At 37.3% G+C, this 26,542-nt stretch overlaps 1 protein-coding gene across 2 annotated transcripts in view; it reads left to right on the top strand.

Moving 5' to 3' along the window:
- The window catches only part of Msh3 (mutS homolog 3), a 166,715-nt gene extending 141,063 nt beyond the window's left edge, over positions 1-25,652 (top strand). For both annotated transcript variants that reach the window (XM_070031172.1, XM_070031171.1), the window contains exons 21-24: positions 7,812-7,998; positions 9,557-9,686; positions 18,510-18,681; positions 20,848-25,652. In XM_070031172.1, the coding sequence (XP_069887273.1) occupies positions 7,812-7,998; positions 9,557-9,686; positions 18,510-18,681; positions 20,848-20,959 (601 nt within the window). In that variant the 3' untranslated portion in view covers positions 20,960-25,652. The remainder of the gene's footprint in view (positions 1-7,811; positions 7,999-9,556; positions 9,687-18,509; positions 18,682-20,847) is intronic.
- The last annotated feature ends 890 nt before the right edge of the window (positions 25,653-26,542 follow it).

Here is a 26,542-nt window from a genome sequence, read left to right as displayed (position 1 = left end):
AGGGGGCTGGGAAGGTGGCTCAGTGGTAGAGTGCTTGCCTTGCATGCATGAAGCCCTGGGTTCGATTCCTTAGCACCACATAAGCAAAAAAGAAAAAAGCCGGAAGTGGGCTGTGGCTCAAGTGGTAGAGTGCTAGTCTTGAGCTGAAGAGCTGAGGGACAGCACCCAGGCCCAGATTTCAGGCCCCATGACCGCCCCCTCGCACCCCCCCCAAAAAAAAAAAAACCTAAAAGGAGACAGGATGGTGAATGGATCATCTTCTGGTCTTGTCCTTAAGGAAGGCTTTGAAGACAATAGTGAGAGGAAGTTTGGATAAGCAGAAGGTTAAGAAAAAAAAAAGGAAGTAGAATTAAAAAAAATTGTACTTCCTCCAGGCATAGGTGGCTTACACCAGTAATCCTAGCTATTCAGGAGGCTGAGATCTGAGGATCATGTTTCAAAGCCAGCCTGGGAAGGAATATCCGTGCAACTCTTATCTCCACCAAAAAGCCAGAAGCGTAGCTGTGGTTGAACTAGTGGAGTACCAGCCTTGAACAAGCAATCCAGGAACAGTTACCAGACCCTGAGTTCAAGCCCCAGGACTGTCACCAGAAAGAAAAACAAATTGTTCTTCATTGGCATGGAGTTACCTTTACTAATGGCAATTTAGAATTAGAATAGAAAAGGTAGTTTTTATATTATGAAAAATTACATTTGGAGTTTTTTAAATGCTGTTTTTTTGAGTGGAAATATGAATACTATTGAAGCAGTGTGCAATCTTTAATTGCAAACTATCATATTGTAATGAGCTTTCTATGAAAACATTAAAAATTACTTTTTGAGATCCCAGTTAAAATACAGAATATTGTATGTTCTTTAAATTATGTTGCACTTTTGTTTTTATTTTATTTTTTAATGTTTTAATTATTGTTATATAGGTGGTATACAGGGGCTTATAGTTACATGAATCAGGTAGAATTTTAAGTACAGTTGTTTTTGAAATATGTCTCTCCTTCGTTTGCTCTCTTCTAGTTTTTCCTTCCCCTCCCAGCCCACAGGATATCCAGTTCATTTTTGACGTAGTGTGTAGTGAATATCACTGTTACATTTTTGTTCACCCTTGTTCCACCTTTTTATGTACTCTCTCTTACTGTCTCAAATAGAAACAAGCCAGTAAACAAGACAAAAGGAAAAGAAGGCAAAACCAGTAACAATGGCAGCTAAAAATGTCTTGTTTCCCTTTCTTGGAGTTCATTTCATAGAATATTATTTTATGTGATTGTCTGCACATAACTCTTGAGCCTTTGGCTACCACTCCTATGCATATCCTCTTTTGCCTTTTGCCTCATTGAGTGTCTAGAGTCCTATAAAATTTATCATGTCCCAGTGTATGTGTGCACATATATATACACATATATATATTTAATCATTCAGTGTGTTTATTTGTAATTTTCTAAGCACATTCTAGTTTCCACAAATAAGGTATACCTTGTGGCCTATGTGTCTTTGGCTCTGGCTTACTTTGCTTAGTATATTTTTTCCCAAGCCTTTCTATTTCCTTATGAATGGCACAATATCATTTTTTTCTGATGGGTAAGTGAAATTCCATTGTGTGTGTGTGTGTGTGTGTGTGTGTGTGTGTGTGTGTATATACATATATATATATAATGTGTGTGTATGTATATATATACATATATATACACACACAATGGAATATATATACCACATTTTCTTGATCCATTTATCCACTGAGGGACATCTAGGTTGATTCCATAACTTGGCTATGGTGAACAATGCTGTAGTGAACATAGTAGTGCTGCTGGTGGCTTTTGTGTGGCCTGGTTCAAGTATTGGGTTAACTGTATTAGAAACAAATAATTTAGTATGTATGGGACATCTTATGCATAAGAAATTCTGGGGGCTGGGAAAGTGGCTCAGTGGTAGAGCGCTTGCCTTGCATTCATGAGGCCCTGGGTTCGATTCCTCAGCACCACATAAGCAAAAAGAAAAAAGCTGGAAGTGGCGCTGTGGCTCAAGTGGTAGAGCGCTAGTCTTGAGCTGAAGAGCTGAGGGACAGCATCCAGGCCCAGAGTTCAAGCCCCACTACTGAAAAAAAGAATTTCTGCTTGCCATTTGACAATACTGCAAAGAGAAATCATTCAGATCTGTTATCAGCTCTTCTAGAAAGATGACAAAGAAACTTCTCTTCTTTGTGAGAGGCATTTAGGAATAGTTATATAGAAGTAGCTTAAAGAAGACAAGTTATCTGTCATAGAAAGAAGGATGAAGACTATACTAGACTAAGAAAACAATGAAGAAGGGTGGCAGCAACTCTGAATGTAATAAAAAAAAGTTGAAGTTTAGAAGGATAGATTTTACAGTAAGTCCGTTGTGTTTTATAAAGCTGTCAGCTTTTACAGGTATGTGACATATATCTGATGGAGAGTAAAAGTTGCCTTGACAGAGTCCCCTGGTCATTGCAGAAAGGAATGAGACTAGAGATTTGAGCCAAAGCACATAGAGGGTCTAGATAAACATGCTAGGAATTTGGGGTTTTGTTTTTCTGGGCATCAGGAAACCACTTTAAGTTTTCAGTGTAGGACTCACCATGACTCATATTGATTTTAAAATATGAATGTGCTGGCGAGGTGAAAGATAAATTAGCTGTTAGAGAAAGTGAAGATAGAGAGAAAAGTTAGGCTGTTGGAATAGAATAGAATATCAATCAGTGAAACAACAGTGGGATTAGAAGGGAAGTGGGGTACATGGGGTGATTGAGGGAGCAGAAGAGCAAAAGGAAACACCAAATTTTCATTTTCATGATGGACATACACAGGCACCATGTTAGTTTTCTAGGCTGCGTAACAAATTATCTCAAACTTAATAGCTTAATTAATGCAGTTTAAGTTTTCCAAACATTATTCCTCCAATCATTAAGTAGTCGATACATTCAGACATTTTGGCAAGGACCATGTTCTCTCCTGCTAGCAGATTGGAACACAGACTGGATCCCCTTACAAGCCAATTAGCAGAATTCTTTCCCTAGCAGTTTCAGGATTGTGGTCCCCAGCCTCCTGAGGGGTGTCTCCTAGGGATTACTCTCAGCTCCTGGAGGCTGCAGGGAGATCACAGAACTAGCTTACAACATGGCAGCAAACATCTTCAAAGCCAGCTAAGACTAAGACAGGAATGTAAACTAGGTTCTGTCAGGGATGGGAGTACTAATGAGAGGAAGGAAGGGTATCAGAGAGGGCAAAGGAAGGCGAATATGTTCAAGATACTTTATGCACCTGTGTGCAAATGGAATCATGAAGCTCATTGCGACTGGTTTTACCAGTGAGGAAGTTGCATGCACACAGCAGTTACCCAGCTTGGGTAAGATGACACACTTCTTAGTGACCAGCCAGAACTACTGGCTGGACTTTTTACTGGAGTTACTGGTTGGTCTGTGTTTAATTATGGGATATAACTTACTAAAAGCATAATAAAAATTAATTTTTAAAATTCCATCATATAAACTAAAACTTCTTTCCCAATTATTTGACAGCTAAAATTTTAATGCTAAGAGTTAGATATATAGGAAGGTTCCAGGCCTAAAATAAGAATTTCCAAATGTTGGGGTTAGGCATATGGTAGTAGAGAATGTATTTTGCCTATATGAGGTCCTAATTAAATCCCCAGCACCAAATTAATAACTTGTTGCAAGTCTCAATATTGTTGCAAACCTCAATCTTCCTAAATATTTCTAGTGTATAAAATGGGATGCAATGCCTTACATTTAAACTAAGCTGAATTATCTATTTACCATATACATATATGTATATTTCTTGGCTCTGTATATTTTATTTGAAATGATTCCTAAAGTTACACTAATTATAGTAATGCAAAGAAAGCTGGGGAAATCTTGTTAATAACAATGTTAGAACACCATTTCCTGTGTTTTAATCCACTGGAATTGGGGAAGAAGACTTTACTATGCTACTCTTACTTAATAGCAATTATCAGGGGCTGGGAAAGTGGCTCAGTGGTTAAGTGCTTGCCTTGCATGCATGAGGTCCTGGGTTCAATTCCTCAGGGCCACATAAGCAGAAAAAGCCAGAAGTGGCTCTGTGGCTCAAGTGGTAGAGTGCCAGCCTTGAGCTGAAGAGCTGAGGGACAGCGCCCAGGCCCAGAGTTCAGGCCCCATGACCAACCAAAAAAAAAAAAAAAAAATCAATTATCAGTCTTCATCTTTGTGCCAGATGTTTTAGGAGGTGCCTGGAGGAGGAGGAAAGGTCAGAAAATGACCAGTAATCCTCTCATGCAAGGATAATTACTCTAGACATATTAATAAACTTCTGTATTTTTTACACAATTTTTGGTAACAATGGCACAGTATAATTTTTTAAAAAAATTATAATTACATAAGCAAGAAGCAGTGTTCTTGCGTACTTGCAAGAAGAAGTACAGAGTTTGTCAAATTGTAAAAGAAAAGGCTTCCTTTCTACCCCTGCCTTACCAGCCAGGCTCTACTCACTTTGTGTGTGTGTGTGTGTGTGTGTGTGTGTGTGTGTGTACACATATATCTCATACCTTATTATACATTAGATTATAGTGTATATATGTATATATTTTTTCTAATGTATAAAACTCTATTGGTCAAAGAAGAATCTTCTAATCATCACTGTCTGAAATCCATCTCAATTTCTTTCTGACTTTTTTTCACTTCTGCCCACTGTTCCAACCCCTATATCGCATTCTCTTTCTTAAATAGGATTTTCTTTTTGACATCTGTTTCTGAGTACTTTTATTTAGTGTAGGGTTCATGATCACAAAATTTCTGAATTCTAGAAAAATGCAAAGTAGAAAATTTATTTTGTCTTTATATCTTTTAAAAGTTGTAGATAAATACTGCTATCTTGATTTTGAATTTTAAAACATTGTTCTGCATTCAGTGTAGATGAAGTCAGATAGCAGTCTCATTCTCCAGGTTTATCTTTTTCTGAAATGTTAAAAAAATATTGTCATTATAATATTCCATCAGAATGTTTACCTTTTAGTAAACATGTGCTTTATTTTTATTTAAGAATGTTTTTGTCAGTTACTTTGCTACCTTTATTGTTTCTGTCTACTACTAATACACTTTATATAAAGTGAGCTTTAAATCTTCAGGGTTTGGTTTCCAATTTTAAATTGCTTATATGTATTTTCTATATAACCCTGCTATTGATCTAAGAGATTTTTTTTTTGGAATTTATCTTCCAGATTAAAATCTATAGCATCTAATTTTCATTTCCCCTGTACAGAGAATTTTTTCTTATTGGTCTTGTTTTTAATTTCTAAGGTATTTTGTTTTCCAGTTGTTCCTTTTTTTGATAGACTGTTCTTTTTAAGTCTGATGTTCTTTTTTTTTTTTTTTTTTTTTTTTAAGTCTGATGTTCTTAATCTCAATAAAAAATACCAAATGGAGGCATTGTTTTACATCTGTTTAGTGGACTGTATATTTTTCCATTGTCTCTATGGTAGTTGGTTTTCTTTTTTTCATTCTTTTATAATTCCACCTTCCCTGAACTATCTTAAAATTTTTCTTCAGTTCTGGATGATGCTCGTGCATCTAATTGGAAGACTACTTCCATTCTTACAGTCATGGGTACTTCCTCACAGTTGGGTATATCTCTTTCAAAATCAGGTCCCAGCACTCATCTAGTGTTTTCTACATTCTGTATGTTTTATTCAAAATTTTAACGTATTAATTTATTGCTTGTATAGTTTTTTTTATCAGAGTAGTATATACTCCTTCCTTATTCCTAGGCATTTGACTTTTAAAATTTTTCATTAAATAACATAATGAGCAAGATGCACATTCGCTTTTCACCCATAATGTTGATTCCTAAAGTGAAATTTATGGGTCATGAAAGGTATTAATAGACATTGTTAAATTGTCTTTTGGAAGATTGTAACAATGGTTAATCCTGTATGAAAACACTCACTCCCATACTCCTAACAGCAGTGTCATGTATCTAGTCATCTTTGCTGATGTATATGTACTGCTAGCAGTTCATTCCTATTTGTATCTGCAGACTTAAACACCGCTATTAGATTGTTTTGCAGATGGACTCAATATCCTTTGCTTCTCTTTCTGTGAGAAGGCTTGTAAGAAGCTCTTAATAGTTACTTTTCTTTTGCTTAGAAACATTGACTCCTAGAAGTAAGGTGCAGGAATGAACTGGAAGTAGGATAAAGACTTGTCATCCCAATTCCTCTATTTTGTGTCGCTGTCCTTTGCCTTGAGACATTCACTTCTGCAGTCACTTTGCAGCCATCTGGGAAGCCAGAAGAGTAGACCATTCTCCAGGCTTTACTGGACCAATCCTGAAACCATGAACTAACTGTCAGATGTCTTCTGACATCACTTCTGACCAATATGAACAGACCTGTGAGTCTGTTTTAACTCTCCATACCTTCTCACCTTCAATTCTCCTTATTTAACCTGAGGCAGTTTTCTGTACCCTAGAAGACAGCTGAAGTGAGCCGAATGCTGTCTTCCCACAGGATGTCCATACTATACAATAAATGATGTTATAAATATCCAGAAGGCCCTTTGCAAATAAAAAAGTTCTCCATCCCTGTAATGGTCTGTAACTGTAACAGGAAATACTGACAATTAAAATAGGCCACAGTATTTGAACTTTGAGTGTTCTACATGAGCAGCAGTTTTGACATTACATTTTGTGCTTATTGATTTTTGAAGTGAATAGAACTGACAGCATTTTGAGTAAAACCTTTGAGTTTCTACATGTCACTTATTGGAACAATTCTAAGGCTCTATCCATCTGTGGATATCACACTTTATTACCCCTGCCCTTAAAAGATTCCACCAACACTGCTGGTTAGTGTTCAATTTGAATATGGAGTTTTTGAGAAATAAAGGTACATTATAGTGCTAGAGGCCATGATGTATGTACTGTGCTTTGTGAACCTTGATGGAAGACTAAATTGATGGCAGATTTGCAGAAAAAACAGTTACTAGTTTTCACACAGATCTAGCCAGGGGGTCTAAAACCTGTATTTTGGGTCCTGCAATGAACTACATGCATGTCTGTGGGCAAGTTTTACTCCATTATTCCTTCTTTTCTTTTCAGATTCCTTTTACACTGTGTAGGTGCTTTCCAGAATATGCTCTGCAGAATAATACTGCCACACATAACTTCGGAAGAAATTTTAGATCCATGGTTAAATAAATAAAATATGTGCTAAAGATACTTCTCAGAGAAATGTACAATGTGTAATTAAGTAATAAAGGCGCTGAGAAGTCTTCCTGGAAGGAAATCTTTAAATCTTTAAACCTATTTCTAGACATCTCTAGGAACTCTGCTAACCTTGGGAATCTCTATTTGCTATTGTTCCAGGTCATTAAACACCTATAATTCTAATTCTGGTAAAAAGTTTTATCATGTACAAGCAAATTGTTTTACAAAGGTATTTCAATGTATAATAACCATGAAATTTTCTTAGGAAAATGTGGAAAACCCTCTTAATCATACAGAACGCTGTGGCTCACAGATTTTTAAATATAGCAACATGGAGAAGTCTTGTTTTGTCTTGTGAATATCAAGATTTTGGTGTGGAACCATTAGTCAGAAAAATACAAAGTCAGAACTTCATCTACCTTTCGGGATCTGCTGTCTAGTACCTTACCTTCTATCCAGAGTGTTTTTTCAAGCTGAAATTTGATACTGAGTACTTTTCACATTAAACTTTTCATGTTTAATTCAATCTCAATTACTGTTGACATATGTATATGTATATAATTTTGATTCCTAAAGTGTGTGTGTGTGTGACCTTATTTCTAGGATGGGTGCTGCAGACAACATATATAAAGGCCAGAGTACATTTATGGAAGAGCTGACTGACACAGCTGAAATCATCAGAAAAGCATCATCGCAGTCCTTGGTGATCTTGGATGAACTGGGAAGAGGGACAAGCACTCATGATGGAATTGCCATTGCTTATGCCACACTTGAGTATTTCATTAGAGATGTAAGTATCCTCTGCTTCTGAAAACAGTTAATTGATTTTTAAACTAACACCATTTTAAATTGGTAGTTCATATGTATTGGTAAAATTAGAGAATGATTAAATCAAGCTGTTTTAGCATATTCATCACCTCACTTTATCTTTTCTGGTAAGGCAGCTAAAATTTAATTCCTTAGTTATTTTGAAATATATGATATATCATTATTACTATGGTCATAATACCTTCATATAATCCTTGCATGCCATTTGTTTACATGCTACACAAATTATTTTCTAGACCTTTGCCTCCAAATGCTTAGTTACCTTTGTTTGTTAGAATAGACCTGTCCTGATATTGATCATGAGAATGCTTCACAATGAACTCAGATATATTGGCTGTAAATGATTTTTAGTCATTGGATGTGTGTTACTTTCTTTCGCTAAAACAAAATAAACCTGGTCATAGGAAAAAGGCCCTCCTGACAATATAGGAACTGTTTATTTTCTTCGTAAGATAAATCAAGAATAGAGACTACCCATCTAAACCCAATTATTCAAGGAAAGAGATAGAGATAGTTCAGAAATTTCTACTCAGAAATACATTTTTCAGTGATACTCTATAAGAACTCAAGGTTAGACCTTTGGTCTCTTCTCTGAGTCTCTGTTTCAATAACCATGACTCCTTCAACACTTACCTCTGTTTTCAGAATCCCTGTCTAAATAGTTGTTTGTGTCAAGCTGTCCTCCCTGTCATCTCCATGAAACTCTCCCTTTTTATTTACTCTGTTTGCCTTTCTTTGTATCTGTTTCTTCATTTCTATCTGTCCCTCATAGCACCTGTCCTGAGTCAGCTCCCCTTTGTTTTCCCCTTTGTCTCAATCCCTTCTCTTCATTTTCATTTTCATTTTTTGTCTTCCTTAGTTATTAAAAACATTTTCTTGCTCATATTTCTTTCTAAAAAAGCAATGCAAAACTACATTGCCTTTATCTTATCTTGTTCTTACGTGTCCCTGAGTTCGGCTTTTTCTTTTTGATTTTTAAAATTATATGATAGGTTTTCCTTCTTTTTAGGATTATATATTAATTGTACAAAAGGATATTCACAGTGTACTCTACACGCACACACACGAACACACACACACACGCACACACACATGCACACACACACACGCACACACATGCACACACACACACACACACATGCATGCAGTCCAACGAGCAGATTAACTTCTTGTTAGCCCTCTTTCCACACCCTGTTTTCAACAGCTTGTAATGGATTTCCCCATGTTATCATCATACATAGGTTGTATAAAAGATAGAATCTTAAGTAAATAGGGATTATGTCTGCAACTAATCTCAAATGATTCATGTATGTTGTGTGTGTGCATATAAGTGTGTGTATTCCTGCATGTGTGTGCTTTGAGGAGGAAGGGAAGATGGCAAAATATTACCAGTTGGTCATCTAGATAAAGAACATATGGTATTTACTGTACTTTACCTCCAGGAGATACTCCCGCCCTGAATTAACAGTTTACAATTAAAAAAAATAAAACATCATTTCTTGTATGTCTTCTTGTTACAGGTGAAATCTTTAACCCTGTTTGTTACCCATTATCCTCCAGTTTGCGAACTAGAAAAAAGTTACTCCCAACAGGTGGGGAACTATCACATGGGGTTTTTGGTTAACGAGGATGAAAGCGAACAGAATTCAGGTATGAGATGTCCCTGTAATAGTTTCAAATCCAGTGTTATTGCCTTTCAGTTTGATAGCTGAGTTTATAGAAACATAAACATATTGTGTACCTGAATATCAGCTATGAATAACTTTTTCCCCAGATTCATTTGCTTTAGACTTTGGGCCAAGTAAAAAATGCATTTTTATGTGCTAACTTTGAGTCTTTCTCTATCTTCATCTCATTTTAAATGGAAACCCTTTAAATCCAAAAGGTGTGGGTGGAGGTGGAGGAGGCACTTGGGTTCCTTTTAGTTCCGTAGATTCCAGTGTAATTCTTATCATCCCAAGAAAGGTACTTTGATAGTCGTCTGCTAAGTGTTAGTATCCTTGAAAATGTCTAGTATTTCCCCTCAGATACCTTTTAGTTGACATTAATTACTTACTAGGGCCTGATCCTATACCAGATATATGTTTTATCTTATTACACATCAGCCATTTAAGTAGGGGATAAACTGAGCTAGCATGCATAGTTTTCTTCCACTTTGCTAGATCTGCTATGGGAGATCAACAATATTTTTTCTAGCCTTCCAATTTATTGCTACTGTTACAGAAATGAGACATTTTATGAAAAAGAACACCATTAGCCAACAGAAATAAATTCAAGTACAATAAGTACATCTTAAGTTCAGGTATAGTAAATCATCAAGTAGGCTCTAGCATATTTTCCCCCAGTTCCCTAGTACTTTTTTAAAGTTACCAGCCTGTGGTACTTTACACAGCTAGTGTGCTATAATGGAAAATCCATTATCTAATATACTCCAGAGTCCAAACTTAATTTTGGAAAAGCAGTAAGTATGGACCTGAAAAAGAAATCAGGAAAGTGGCCCAAATAAAACAAAATACTGGGCCTCAGATAAACTTAATGTTAAGCAATTCCTACTTTTCACCACCACGCAGCCTTATAAAAACACATCATAAATTCTGTCATGGAAGTAGTTTGGCCTTGACTAATCTACATCCAATGTGACAGAAGGAGACTTAGAAGCTGAAACCCATGGACAAACAAAGTAGAGTTCATGAGGAGGGAAGGGACAGAGGCAATATTGACAGGCACTTGATGTGAACTGGCTGCTAACCCAGAGCAGTATCCTTTCCCCTTTCATGTTTTGGCATTTTAGTCTATCCATGCACATAATTCTTAAAATTAAATGATGCTAAAAGGCTTCGGCTAACAAGCTGCTTTTGTTCCTTCATTCCAAGCCCTTCCCCATCCAGGCCCAAGGCAACTACTTTTCCAAACTCTTTTCTCCATTTCTGTTAAACTTCCAGGTAACATTCATGTTTTCCTACCTCTTGATTGATCATCTTTGACACATTATTGATGGACTTCTCATTGTGTTAGTGAGGACTTCAGCATTCCTTCCTCTGTCCTCCTGATGTAGTCATTATGAATTCATGCCCATCATTTTCACTGTTGCTGCAAAGTATTGCTCACTGATAAGTCAAGTATGGAGGAAAGTAGTTTCTTTGTTTTACAGTTGTTTGTGTTTTCACACAGATAAGAAGAATGTTCCCCCTCCCCTCCAGGAACTTTGTAAAATGCCACTGTCCACATCATCCCACATAATTTAAATGGTTGTTTCCACTGATTCTCCCTTCTGGAATCATTTGTTCTGCGCAGATGACCTGGTTTCTGTCCAGGCCTGCTGCATGGCTCTTGTCCTATTGCGACATCCTGAAAGTTTTCTCCCCAGCCTTTCTGTGTATTTGATTGCCAGTAACAAAATGCTCAGACTGAGAGCAACTCAAACATTAAGGTTAGACTGTATAAGGTAATATTACAGGGGCCTCAAAGGAAGAGTGAGCTTCAAGTTCTCCCCTTCTGTTCTCTAAGCTCTCTCTTCCTCCCTAGCTAGCTCCATCATCAGGCTAGGGACAACATCTTGTCCCTATAGGACTATAGGTCTTTTAGGCTCATACCCCAAATTAGCCATGTCCAAAGGCACAAAAAGCATAGCATTTCCTGTTGCTTTTTTAATTTGTATATTATTTGTTTTGTTTTGTTTTTCATTTTTGTGCAAAGATTGAACCCAGGTCTTTGTCCATATTAAGTAAATGCTATATCCCATCCACACTTGTGACTTTCTTAGAAACGGGATGGTTTTCTTAGATGCTATTTAACATCTTACGATTGTCCTGTCACCTTTTCAAAAATTGGATCTCATCCTATTCTTAAGCCAGTATTTATAAGCAAACATGGCAGATCTAGTTCAATCAAGATCTACTTTTAGAGCCAGATATTAGGACACAATTTCTTCAGTTAAATAAGCAGAGCATTCATTCCTTATTATATTTTTTGAAGAGGTAGATTAGCATGTCAGAATGAACTGAATAAGGTATTTGTTGAAACTTTGTGTGAATTGTGTGAATTGCATATTTGATTGACAGTTCAGCCAGGATGGGAATTTTAGGTTGAAAATCATTTTCACCCAGGATTTTAAGGTATTGAACCATTGTAATGTTCCTGGCTATATCTATACTTAAACCATTCACCCTAGCCATATTCTTCTTCAGAGTTAGAGGTCCTTTCATAGGCCATCAGGAGAATGTATCAAAGACATGGGTTCCAAGGTGTTCTCACTGTCTGTTCCTAGTGGTGTGGTGATGAAGTAATGGACCAGCAGTCAGGAAACTTGTGTTGTAGTCTTATTTCCATCTCTAAAATCTTAGTCAATTCAACTAACTTTATGTGTCTGAATTTTTATGAATCTATCCTAAAAATGACTTGATCAGCATGTATCTCTTTAATTACTTCCTAGAGAAGCTTGGCTTTAAAATAAGGTGTGCTGAGTTTCCTTATAGTCAGAAATAAAAATGATCACATTCAGTGGCTCTAGTGTCAAATCATTTTTAAAATACTTTCTTAAGACTGAGTCACAAGCTGGATACAGGTGATTCACACGTGTAAGGGGAGGCTGAGATCTGAGGATCATGGTTCAAAGCCAGAAAAGTCCGTGAGACTCTTATCTCCAATAAACTACTCAAACAAAGCCAGAAGTGGTGCTGTGGCTCAAGTGGTAGAGCTAGCCTTGAACACAAAGTCTCAGGGACAGTGCCCAGGCCCTGAGTTCAAGCCCCAGGACTGGCAAAAGAAAAAAAAAAAAAGAATGTGTCACAGTCTGTAAATAAAGTCCTTACCATTGACTTTTGTTGAGAGGCTATAAAGAAATTACTTGCTTTTGTTCATCTTTTCTCTTATTTGGCTCCATATTTCCATCTTACATGTACATGTTCATACACACACTCCAAGAGGTTAACTTGAGGCAAAGCATAACTACAAACAGAGATTTCCCAGGTGATTATAAAAGAGGAGCTATGTTCTTCATGTTAAATTGTGAGAACTAAAGTGGAGACTAGCATATGGTAACAAACTCAGCCACTGTTTATACTCAGGTATATTAATAAAATATTCAGGGCAATGTAATATATGTTATAATGTAGCTATAGTCTTTATTATGCATTAAAAAGAATTGTATAAGCAAACAGGTTGACCCATTGTAACAATGAGATGTAAAGACATTATGTTGAAAACACACTTTACAACTTGGGTGTCGGGGATTGAGGAGTTGGGGAGGTGGGGAAGGAGGGATGGTAGGGGAAAAACAAAGGAGGGTGTACTCATTACCTTACTCAGGTAACTATAACCCCTCTGTACAGTATCTTTACAATAAAATGGATATATTAAAAAAAAAGAATTGTAAAAGCAAGGCACAAAAGTTTGGAGCTGTAGGTTCCAGTGATTTGGCTTCAAGGCAGTGGGATTGCTTGAGCCTAGGAGGTTGAGGCTAGCCTAGACAACATAGTAAAACCATATTTACATGCACACACACACACACACACACACACACACACACACACACACACACACACACATACACATACATTCTATCTCTCTCTGTATGAATGTGTATACAATATGGTATATATATTCTATTATATTCATATATTAATATTATACATGTAAAACATATATGTTTTACTTATTTTTTTTTTTGGTGGTACTAGGGGATTGAATTCTGGGCCTCTCGCTTGCTAGGCAGGTACTTTACAACTTTAGCCACACCTTCAGCCTCTTTCTACATTGGTCATTTTTGAGGTAGGGACTTGCTTTGTGCACTGTAATGCTCCTACTTGTGCATGCCCATGTCATTGAGGATAGAAGATGCATGCCACTGCACCCAGCCTTTAGTTGAGATGGAATCCTGTGAACTTCTTTTTCCCTAAGCTAGCCTCAAGACTCAGTCACCTAGTCTTTACCTCTCAAGTAGCTAGGATTATAAGCTTAAGCCATTGAGCCCAGCTATGTTTATACCTATATTACATACCTAGAAATATTCAAATGCTATATATTATATATGAAATTATATGCAAAAACCAAAAACATTAAAAACCCTGAGAATCCATCATCCAGCCAGTTTTTGTTGTTGTTGTTGTTTGGTTTTGGTTTTGATGTCAGTACTAGGGCTTAAACTCAAGTGAACTCAGGGCTGGCTACATGCTCTCACTTGGTTTTTTCATTCAGGGCTCTCTCTACCACTACAGTCATACCTCCAGTTCCAAGCAAATCAATTTTAATGAAGGGACATTTTGTGTCATTATTAGTAAGTGCTCAGAAAATGTTGGCTGGCTGGACAGGAAGACTTGAATGAATGGTATTTAAGAAAGACCAGCATGGGGTCTAGCTTATACAGAATCTCTGAAGATAGGAAGTGCTATCTAGCACTAAACCAGTTGAGGTGATAGACTATTGTTTGGTCTGTTTTTTAAAGATAGTTTGCTTTTTTTCTTTCTTTGGTGCCAATCTTGAGTCTTGAACTCAGGGCCTTGACACTGTCCCTGAACTTTTTTGCTCAAGAATAGTTCTCTACCACTTGAGCTAAACTTTATTTCTAGGTTTTTGGTGGCTAATTGGAGATATGAGACTCATAGATGTTTTCTGTCTGAGCTGACTTCAAACCTCCATCCTCAGATCTCAGTCTCCTGAGTAGCTAGGATTACAGGGATTAGACCCCAGCGCCCAGCCAGATAGTTTGCTTTCTTGGTATCTTACTGCTATTACGTTTTTATGTTTACTTTATGTTTTTGACTTTTTTATGTATATTTTTATTGTAAAGGTGATATACAGAGAGGTCATAGTTACATAAGTCAGGTATTGAGTACATTTCTTTTTGAACAGTGTCACCCTTCCCTTATTCTCTCCCAGTTTTTTCCCTCCTGACCCCATTTCCCCCACATTATATAGTTCATTTCCAATGTAGTGGCCAGTGAGTATCGCTGCTGAATTAGGTCACCCTTTGTCCCACCATTTCTGTGCTTCCCTACCCCCTCTCCAATCGATAAACTTACATGTAATACAAAAGGTACAGCAATCAAAAGAGGGGGAAAAATAGAAAAAGAAAGGACCACAAAAAGTAAAATAAATCTGGGTGCTGGTAGCTCATGCCTGTAAACCTAGCTACTCAGAAGGCTGAGATCTGAGGATCATGGTTCAAAGCCAGCCTGGGCAAGAAAGTCCATAAGACTCTTATCCCCAATAAACCACCAGAAAACCAAAAGTGGCGCTGTGGCTCAAGTGATAGAGCACTCACCTTGAGCTGAAGAGCTCAGGGACAGCCCCTAGGCCGCGTTCAAGACCCATGACCAAAAACAAAAACAAAAACAAAACAAAACAAAACCTCTTGTTTCCATTTCTTGGAGTTAATTTTGGTAAGAATCATTTTATATGATCATATTCATATAGCTATTTAGTCCTATGATCCTCTGCTAAGCATATCCTCCTTCGATCTCACTGTAAATGTTTAGAATCTTGTTTATCTTGTCCTTCAATGAAATTGAAAGGGAAAGATCACTACCAAACTCAATCTGTGAAGCCAGCATAACCCTCATCCCAAAACCAGAAAGAGAACTATAGACCTATCTCCTTGATGAACATCAAAGCAAAACTTTTCAACAACTAACCAAAAAACTCATATACTGTGATCAAGTAGGATTCATTCCAGGGTTGCAAAGCTGGTTCAACATATGCAAGTCAATTAATGTAATTAAACACATCAACAGGAGCAAGGACAAGAGCCATATGGTCATCTCAATAGATGCAGAAAAATAGATCCAACACCCCTTTATGATAAAAGCTCTGAAGAAACTAGGAATCCATGGAACATTCCTCAATGTAGTAACAGCTGTAAATGACAAACTTATAGCCAGCATTATACTTGATGGTGAAAAGTTAAAACCATTTTCTCTAAAATCCGGAATGAGACAAGGCTTTCCACTCTCCACTCTTCTTCAATATAGCACTGAAATTCATAGCCTGAGCAATAAGGCAAGAGACAAACGTAGATGGGATCCAAATAGGGAAAGAAGAAGTAAATCTATTGACTTTTTATCTTTGAGCATTGGAGAATAGCAAAAGCCCTCCGGGTTTGCAGGGATTGGTTTCTACATACCCAGGTTCCCCCTCCCTCTTCCTCACCTGTACTTTGTGTTCCTAAGTTTCATTTGAAAGTAGTATAATCTTAGTGTTTTGTACAAGAAATTTAAGTCAGTACCCCTGAGTGCATTGGCATTTTTTCCACCACCCACTTATAGCAATCACCCAGAAAAGACATTATTTGTTTGTTGCTGAGTTCTTAGAGGAGGAGAAGGGAAGTTCCTTCTACCTCTTTCACTGTTGTATTCAGTTTTTGGCTTCTTTATTCTTAGCTGATAAAAGAATAAATTCATACAATTTGTTGGGTGCTCACAACCTGTAATCCTAGCTAATCAAGATGCTGAGATCTTGGATCATGGTTCTGAGCCAGCCCAGTCAGGAAAGTCCATTAGACTCTTATCTCCAATTAACCATTAGAAAATCGGAAGTGGCAGTGTAGCTCAAGTGGTAGAGTAGCTAGCCTTGAGCAAAGAGCTCAAGGACAGCACCTAAGCCTGGAGTTCAAGCCCTATAATCAGGGGGAAAAAAAGCATACAATTAACAACCGCAATTATGTTTGAGGAATAGTTCTTGATAAATTTATGGTACATGCCAGGGTTGTGAAAATCATTGTAAATATGCTCCATCTTGTAACACCTTGTTGAACCTTTATTAAAAGTACATAATTATGAGATGCTTTTGGTTTATGCAAGATTCAATTATACGCAGTTTTATCTTTGGATTGTTAACCTAATAATTCTTTTTATTTCTTTAATAAAACTTTCAACTCACATGTATGTATGGCAGAGCTTTGAGGCCAGGATGATCCTTCAGGTTATTTAAACTTAAAAAGAAGATATGCCTTTTATGACTTTTGTTTTATTCTTGGTTAGCATAATTTGCAACAAATTTTTCTCAGAATAATAGCAACTTAAAACAAAAGTCATTTATGGCCTCATCGTTTGTATGGGTCAGGGATCCAGGAGCAACTTAGTTGAGTACCTCTTGGGTCTCTCACAAGGCTGTGGTCAAGTTAATGGTCAGGGCAACATTCCCTTTGAGGCTTGACTTGGGTAGTCGGCTTGCCAGCATTTCAGTCTCATGGACATGACTCTTGTCAAGGTCAGGCCCTCACTGAATATTGAGAGAAACATCCATTCCTGTGTGAGTCTTTCTCGGGTGGTCCACAGCATGGCAACTGGCTTCCCTGAGAACAAACAAGAATGTAAGAAATCCCAAGACGGAGTACATTGTCTGAAGGGGGCTCATAACTTTTGCTATCTTCTATTCATTAGAAGTGAGTCACTGGGTCCAGCCCACACTTACAAGGAGGAAATGACACAAGGGAATAAGTAGTAGGAGGCAGGGATATTTGGTAGCCATTTTAGAGGCTACCTGCCTGCTCCCACAGCAGTGAATCATTGGATGCCGGCTGCTCTAAGAAGGGTATACCCTTGGGTGAGGCAACTCTCTTCCACTACCTCAGTTACAGTGGAGTTGCACATCAGCAGCCTTCCTGATACCTGGTGAAACTAGACCCATCAGTTCTAGGTGAGAGATGGGATGTTACAGAAAAGGACTCGCTTCAATATGTATAATCCCTATTTAACCAGAATATTTAATCAGCCAGAATTTCTCTTGTTATGTAAACCTGTAATGTTTCCCTATCTCTTTTAAAAGAAGGAATAAATTATATTGTGCCATGTATTAGAATTAGTCTCTTCTTGCTATGGAAGTTCAGTTCAAACTTTGCAATATATCATTGTTAAAAGACAATTTTGAGGGCTGGGAAGGTGGCTCATTGGTAGAATGCTTGTCTTGCATGCATGAGGTGCCCTGAGTTCAATTCCTCTGCACCACATAAGCAGAAAAAGCCAGAAGTGGCGCTGTGGTAGAGTATTAGCCTTGAGCTGAAGAGCTGAGGGACAGCACCCAGGCCCAGAGTTCAAGCCTCATGACCAAAAAAAAAGGCAATTTTGAGAGCCAGATATGGTGGTGTATTCGGTAACTAGCTATACATGAGGCAGAGGTAGGAAGATCACAGTCTGAGGCCACCCTTAGTCAAAAAGTAAGCCCCTATGTGGCCCTAAAACAAAAACGCCTTAGGGACAGTTCAACTGGAAGAACACTTGCCTATTAAGCCCAAGACCCTGAGTTCAATCTCTAGGACAACAGCAAAAAGCGTTTTAAAGTAAGCCAAGGTCCTAGATGCCAAGTATTTTCAAAACAGTATTTATTCTTTTCCTAGATGTGTAAAGTTGATCGAAGGAGCTACGGATAGACAGGAACAATAGATTACTTTTTTTCAGATTGTAAATTCTTTAGTCCTCTAGTTTTTCCTCAACTTTGAGATATAGTATTAATTCCATTATTTTCTTCTTTATTTCATAGGTGAAGATGAACAGGTGCCTGATTTTGTCACTTTCCTTTATCAAATAACAAGAGGAGTTGCGGCAAGAAGTTACGGACTCAATGTGGCTAAACTAGCAGATGTTCCTGAAGAAATTTTAAAGAAAGCAGCCCACAAGTCAAAAGAGCTGGAAGAATTAGTAAATAAGAAAAGGTCAGAATGTTTGTGCTGTACTTATTTTGGTTTATAATGAAATCTTCCAAGTTGTCCGAGGAAGAGGATTATCCTGCAAATGAATATTAGATCTACTTTAAAGCATTTCTTCCTGTATGCTGAAACATTTAATTATTAGTAAAGTGAAAAACAGCTTTTGGCAATTCTCAGATGCATTCACTTTGTCATTTTCAATCCCTCTTTATCGATCACTTAGATCTTTATTAAGTTAGAAAGTGGATTTTCAGTCATTTTTCTAAAGGATTAAATTAACTTCATGTATGCCAACACATTTGCTACTTCATAAGGCAGTTACGTTAAAAAAAAGCTTCAGTATTTAGTTACCAAAAAAAAGCTTCAGGTTTTAGAACCTGTAGAGGGTTTCTTTTATTCATATACTGCATTGAGATTGCATTCAGAAATTGAGAATTCTGTCATGATATGAAGGAAAATTATCATATCACTAACCATGAAATCATAGTTTCTGTTTGTCACTTATTTTGTGATTTGTTTGTGATAGTTTTCATTCTAAGCTAGCTTCTCTCTGTCACCAAGATTGTTTACATTTTGTACCTTTTTCCCCTTGACATCCAGCCAATATGTATACAAACTAATCTAAATCTATTGATACATGGTAAATTACAGCTTTTTTTCAAATATAGAAATTATGACATAACTCCCCAATTCCTGCCCTGTCTAAAGAGTGTGATCTGACAAGGGCAGGATGCTACTTCCCAATGAACCAGATTATTGATCAAATAAAAAATCTTGGCTGACTATCAGTTATGTTAGGGGAAAATTAGACAAACTTGTATATTGTTGTGAAATACATCTTTTCTATATTTCCTCCAACCAGTGGTTCTATCTTCCATACCATACCTTGTAAAGGGTGTATGATAATTAACTAAGACCCAAGTACTGGAATAGTGCAAATGATTTGTAACCCCCACCATTGATGCTGCTTTCTTGATCAGCTCCACAGTGCCTCATCAGAAGCAAGGGGTATAATTAGTCTCAGTCTATTTCCATTACAAGGCAAATTAGTATATTTTTTTCCAGACAGAAAATTATGAGAGTTTAAAAATAAATCTAGCCCTTAATCCTCTACAGAAATCTAAAGATGAATGTAAGTCTTTCATTGTTGTCTTATTGTCCTTTTTAAATGAAGAAACGAAACTAAAACTCTACTACAAAGGACACATATACAACCTGGCAATAAAATAAGATAGATTATATATGTTGCTTTATGTAGCCTATGAAGCAGTAGCCAGGAAAGCTACAGATTATTTTCATTTTTTCAGTTAGTAAGTGACATTTTAAAATCTATAAAGGTATCCTGACAAGACATGAGAATTACTGAAAGAAGCTACATTGAGAATCTGATAATTCATCAGAGCACCCTAAAAGGGTGTATCATGTCAATTCTCTAAGCCAAAGAGATCAAAGAAATAAAATCAAGCCTCATACCCTAGGTGGGGATGTGTCACAATAGTTGAGACTTATTGAACTCTCACTATGAGCAGAAATAAGTATTAGCAGTCAATGTGTGTGTTGACTGCTCTATGGGAGGATGGTCAGTGATCTTATAATGAACTTATTGCTTGATAGGCATTGACTCAACCCTTAGACAACCTTATGAGTTAGGTACTGTTGTTATCCCATCCGATAGTTGAGAGGAATGAGGCCAGGCAAGGGCAAGAAGCTGAGCCACAGTCACAGCAAGTTGGAGGTCAGGTAGCAATTGGAATTCAGATGCTCTATCTAGCTCCAGACCTGAATGTTTCACTGGGCGGCTCTTCTGCAGGGAAAGCATAGGTCTGTGTTGTGGCAATGTTACTCTTTCATTAGCTAGCTTTATTTCATTAAACTAGTTTCGCCTTTCATCCTGGGGCCATTCGGCAGGAATGATTTTGTCTCCATATGCAGTAGGCACACACAGCCAGCCTTGGCCAGTCACGAGTGGAGCAGTCACATTGTCTCTGCAGTAGGCAGGGATTTAAGAAGGCAGCAGGGGAAGCCTTCATGGTGATCAGTAACTTGAGTGCCTGGATTATAGGGCAGCAGTCCTGCTAGTCTAATGGTATAGGCTTTGCATGGCTCTCCATGAGATGGGTTGTCCTCAGGAATCTTGTTTCTAAACTGAATAATATTTTATTTGTCCCCTAGGAAAAGCTTAAAGTATTTTACAAAATTATGGATGACACATAATGCAAAAGATCTACAAGAGTGGACAGACAGCTTTCAAATGGAAGAAATACAAACTTCTTTTCCTGATTAAGATGAAGACTACGTTTTTTAAACAATTTTAAAAAAGGAGAATTAAGAATACCAACTGTGCAAAATAACTCTCCACTAACAGCCCATCTTTGTGTGACATGTGAGCATAAAATTATGACCATGGTATATTCCTTTTAGAAACAGATATTTTTTACTCTTGAAATCTTGATGCCTGTCCTGCCATTTCAAAGGATAAACATATAAACACTTTTGGATTTGAAGACTTCCATTATGTAATTTAAAAATTTCCTTGATATTAAGTCTCATATAAAATCTAAACCTTTTAAGCAAAACCTAAAGTGGTAGAACGTGAAAGTGGGAGAACATTAAACATTTGGAGGCTACTATACATTCTTAATAGATATTTATATTTGTTTCAGTCCAGACAATTGGCAGCAGTATAAATCTGGTAGAAATCTACCTTTCACTTTGAATTAAATTAATTTTATAGTATCACCAGTTTCTTCACCATGAATATAAGAAAATTCCATAAGAAATAAAGTTATTGAGCTTTTAGAAACTAGAGCACAGGAGAAGAATAAGATGATGTGAAATTTGAAGAATTAAACTCACATTTTAAATATTGTTGGATGAAATTATTTTGTCATTCAAGTAATAAATATTTAATGAATGCCAGCTGCACATTCTGTTATGGCCTGTTCAGTCTTCGATATACGTTTTCAAATATCTGGCAGTTGTCATTTTTAGCTTGAACTGTGGAAAAAGGTTGCTGTTCCTCCAACAGCATTCAGCAGAACTAAAGTCAATCTCTGTGACCAGTCTACTCATCAAGAGAATACATGATGCCCTTCTTTGTGTTCAGTCTCACGGCTTTGTGGATTCACACTGCCCTCTTCCCTGCAAACTTAGGGTGATTTGTGCTCAACTATGTCTCTACATCTTTAGAGCACGTAGCATCTGGCTTCTTACATCCATGTGTTCTCCTTGTTTCTAAATATGCAAACTTACGTAAAACATTCATCTTATTTCCCAACTATCTACTATTTTTTTTTTTTTTTTGGTCAGTCGTGGGCCTTGAACTCTGGGCCTGAGCGCTGTCCCTCAGCTCTTCAGCTCAAGGTGAGCACTCTACCGCTTGAGCCACAGAGCCACTTCTGGTTTTCTAGTGGTTTATTGAAGATAAAAGTCTCACGGATTTTCCTGCCTAGGCTGACTTTGAACCTCGATCCTCAGATCTCAGTCTCCTGAGTAGCTAGGATTACAGGCGTGAGCCACCGGTGCCCAGCTCTACTATTTTTTTCTCACTTAAATTTCCTCCCCACATTTGATGGGCATTTTATCATTCCTTCTAGATTATTTCCTTTGGTGTCCTCAACAATGACTTTAGACTCAGGAGTCAGTATAATCTCCTTGAGTTTATGGAGAATAGTAGGTTGTGACCCATTGCAGTTAGACTTTAACTCCATTCTCAACTTTTTTGGGACTTAAAAAATCATGTATTTTGAGTCTACCATAAGCAGAAATAGATATTGGAACTCTCAAAAATATCTCCAGAGTTAATAAATTTTAAAAAAATGGATGCAATTTTTCTATGACTGTAGAAGTTTTATGTGGTTTTTATCAAGATCTCAAAGATACTGCTGTAACTTTACTATCAGAACAAGGATGAACCTAGGAATGCCATGCTCATGCCAGAGGGAGCTGCAGAGGTAAGCATCACCACACTGTCAAGCCGACATCCAGGAGGCCACCTCTGCCTCTGACTGGGTCCTGGCCAACATCAACATCCAGAGAGGTGGGATTTTGGGAGCAGTGTGTCCCTGCAGAGGCAGTGAGCACTGTTTTAGAGTGGACAGCAAGGAACATTACAGGCTAGGTCCTAGCACAAAGCAGGCTGTCAGCCTGCCCCTAGAGGAAGAGGTCCGCTGCATACAGAACAGAAGCCTGGCACTGCTAGCCTGAATTTCTGAATGACGCTCACTCCCAGCCGGTTTACTGAAAAGCGGAGGGGAAAGTCACACTGAATCCCTGTGATTAAGATTGCACATGTGTCACTGAGATGCCAACATGTCAAGAAAATGACTTGGAAATATGATATATTCCTTTTAGTGATTTGTCCTGTCTTTTATAGACTAAGTCCTGATAATCCTACATAACAGCTACCAGTTCCTCAAAAACCTTTGGAAATACAGACTTCAGTTTAGTAAGTCTAACCTAAAGATTAAAGAAAAAAGAGCCACGTTGAGGATGTAGCTCAGGGTCAAGACTTGTATTTGTTCCCCAGGACCAACCCTCCTTTCACCCCAAAACTCAAACATTCACCTTTGACCTCCCTGATGTTTGATTGTTCATCAGTACTGTTTGTACTGTACTGTTTTAAGAATATGCTTATGTGCATTTCTATAACTTATCATTTTTAAAAAGAAAAAGAAAAGAATAAAAATTGCAGATTTTTAAATTATAGTTTAAAGGAAAAAACTAACACATTTGAATTATTCAGTGTATCCTATTGGTTTTTCAGGGCTAAGTATTAAAATCCCGTGATTCCCACTCATGACTTAACCAAGGACTAAGACCTAGGCTTAGTATTTCTGATAAGCTGTTGACATCCTTCAGGTACAGTAATTCAGCTGTTTAAGTGTACAATTCAATGGCAGCTGCTCCTTTGTCCAAAAAATGTTTGGCTGTCACTGCAATTAACTTGGAATGCTCTCCTCACTCTAAGTAAGGAAGCTTGCACCTATCATCAATCATTCTGTGTCTCCCTCAAAGCCTCAGCACTGGACAACTGCTAATCTGTATAGTCTTTATAGCCTCTTGTGGACATATAAATAGAATTGTATAGTACGTGGTCTCTTCTGTCTAGGATCTTTCATTTAAAATAGTATTTTCAAGGTTTACCCACGTTGAAGCATGAAATAGTATTTTACTTGAACATTCCATTTCATATATATTCTACAGTGTGCATCAATGCACATTGGATTGTTTCTATTTTCAGTCATTGTAAATAGTCCTACTGTGAACATTAACATATAGATATTTTTTATGTGGAGAAGCATAGTATATATATATATTTTTTTTAAAGTCCCATAGTAGTTCTGATGTAAGATCAGATCTGTACTGCTGTCTCAGTGATTACAAGTGATTAAGCAGTACTTATAGTTAGGATGGCAGTCATTTGTTTCTTCTGTCTGTTACTTTATCTGCCACATAGGACAGAGACTGGACTACTATAGACTCTAGTAAGTACTTGACAAAATAAAGAGGAAAAGAAAAACAACAACCTAAATCTTCTTAGGTCAGAAACTCAATGAAAAAACTACTCAAAATTAAGGCACCAATTCACCAGAGTCAAGATCTCCACAGAAGTGTGCTGTTTCTTAAAACAGAAACAAATACTCTCCTTCAAACTTTGCTCAAATTTGAGCCTGTTATGGTGGTAGTCATTCTCCACTGAGTGAATTTCAGAGAAAGGCTAGATTGAACTCAGTGTGTTCTCCAAATTAATGTTGACCTTTAGGAAGTCTCAAAAATCAATAGTAATTATCGCTGTGCTATGTAATTATAAAAGTGCTATTTTATGTTTCACACCAAGAATATAGGTGGAATGGGAAAGTCACTTGCATTAGTGCCATCTGTGGTTTCTGACTCTGATTAAGGTCAGTTTTACTCGAACATTCTAGTTCAGATATATGATGATTATTAGGTTTATTAATGTCTAGAGACATAGTGAAAATAACTCCTGGTTTGCTTGGGACAACCTAGTCCTGTTTCGCTGGCACATTTATTAAAAGCCTCATTAAAACAGAAGTATTGTGTTTTCGACCATAAATTCCGTGTTTAGCTCAGTTACAGGTGCTGCTTTCATGGCACAGTGAGGGTCATAGAGTTTAAATGTCATCTTCAAAAAATTCACTTTTTCTTACCCATTGGATGAACTGACTTTTCCTTCCAAAGACCTTCCAATTGTTCTTGATAAATGCATTTAGAAACAATCTGCTAATCAAGCCAATATCCCCAAAGATAACTTGTCTTCTGTCCTGTTTCCATGAAATCATGGTGAAGAATGCATACCTACATGATGTCGTGAGACACACAGTAAGGCTGTCTTCTTGTAGAAATGATTACTGAGCTTGGGGAGAAGAATTCTATTTTCATCTCACAATGATTGCTCTGGCTTCATAAAAGTTCTAGTGATTTGTGCAATTTAAGAGTACCAGGCTAGCAATTTGCGCAGTGTAAGAATATACCAGGCAATCAGTTTCCTAAGACAAAACAGCCTCACTATTCTACGAAGTATGCCTGAATTAGCGAACCCTGTCACAGAACATTTCACATCATCTGTGTAGATTCAATAGCACCTTAAAATTGAGAGTAAGATTGTAACTAGAGTAAGGATAAACATTATTAATCAGAATGGGGAAATAAGGAGGACATTTTTCCATTCCCATATAATAAACCTGAAATGTTAGTGCTCCCATGAATAATTAAATTCTTTAAGTGATGAGTCCAGACTTAACATTGAAATATATATGTCGAATGGTAAGGGAAAACTTTCTATAATTCTTGGGGTTTACAATAAGATTTAATATTATTGGGATCAAATGGTAATTGAACAGTCTTAAAGAATTGAAGTCTTTATTGAGTACTTATAAAAAAAATCTTAATGAGATACATAAAAAGAGATAGTTCTCTCCTTAGTAAATAAAAGTTATTTCAACCCTCCACTACTCTAGCAGAAAGACCTGTGGTACTTCTGGATATAGAAATAAACAAAGTATTGTGATCAGTACTACGTGTGTGTGTGTGTGTGTGTGTGTGTGTGTGTGTGTGTGTGTGTGTGTGTGTGTGTGTGTGTGTGTGTGTGTGTGTGTGTGTGTGTGTGTGTGTGTGTGTGTGTGTGTGTGTGTGTGTGTATTTAAATTTGAGTTCTAAATTCCCTTGTTAAAATGTTGATGTGTGAAGGACTTGGCATTTACAGCTGTAAATGCCTTATTATTTAGGATTTTTAAAAGAGAAAAGGTTTCTTCTTTGATGTAAAGCTGAGACAGTTTTAGAAATCTTCAAATGGGTGATATTTCCAAGTTCTGTTGGTGACAACAGAACACTTTCTGTGATCATGTATGGACAAAATTACTATGTTTAGCTTTTAGCATCTTTTGAGAGGGCTTGAGATTAGGCTTGGATGTTTTAGAATGAGAAGTAGGACTGGTATGGTGATTCACACTATAATCACACCTATTCAGGAGGCCAAGCTCTAGAGGATTGTTGCTTGAGTCCAGCTCTGGCAAAGATTAGTAAGATCCTATCTCGATCAGTCAGGTGTGGTGGTTGGATCTCTTGAATCTCAACTATGTGGGTAGGAGAATCACAGTCTGAGCTGCCCTCAGACAAAAATGTGGGACCCTACCTGAAAAACTAAAGCAATAAAAGCTAGGAATATGACTCAAGTGGTAGACCACACCCGTCTAGTGTATTTGAGTCCCTGAGTCTAGATGCAGTAAGACAAGATGAGAAAGGGAGAGAGGAAGGGCAGGAGGTAGAGAAGAGAGAGAGAGGGTTTGTATGGCCAGGAGGAATGTTCCACTGGACCGCCTCAGTTGAAAGCCCGCTGCTGCTGCTT

This window comes from Dipodomys merriami, unplaced genomic scaffold, assembly GCF_024711535.1.
Source record: "Dipodomys merriami isolate MVZ:Mamm:240054 unplaced genomic scaffold, mDipMer1.0.p SCAF_20, whole genome shotgun sequence".
In the NCBI taxonomy this organism is placed as follows: Eukaryota; Metazoa; Chordata; class Mammalia; order Rodentia; family Heteromyidae; genus Dipodomys; species Dipodomys merriami.
Note: the sequence above shows the minus strand (reverse complement) of the source record. Positions and strands in the feature narration are given on the sequence as shown.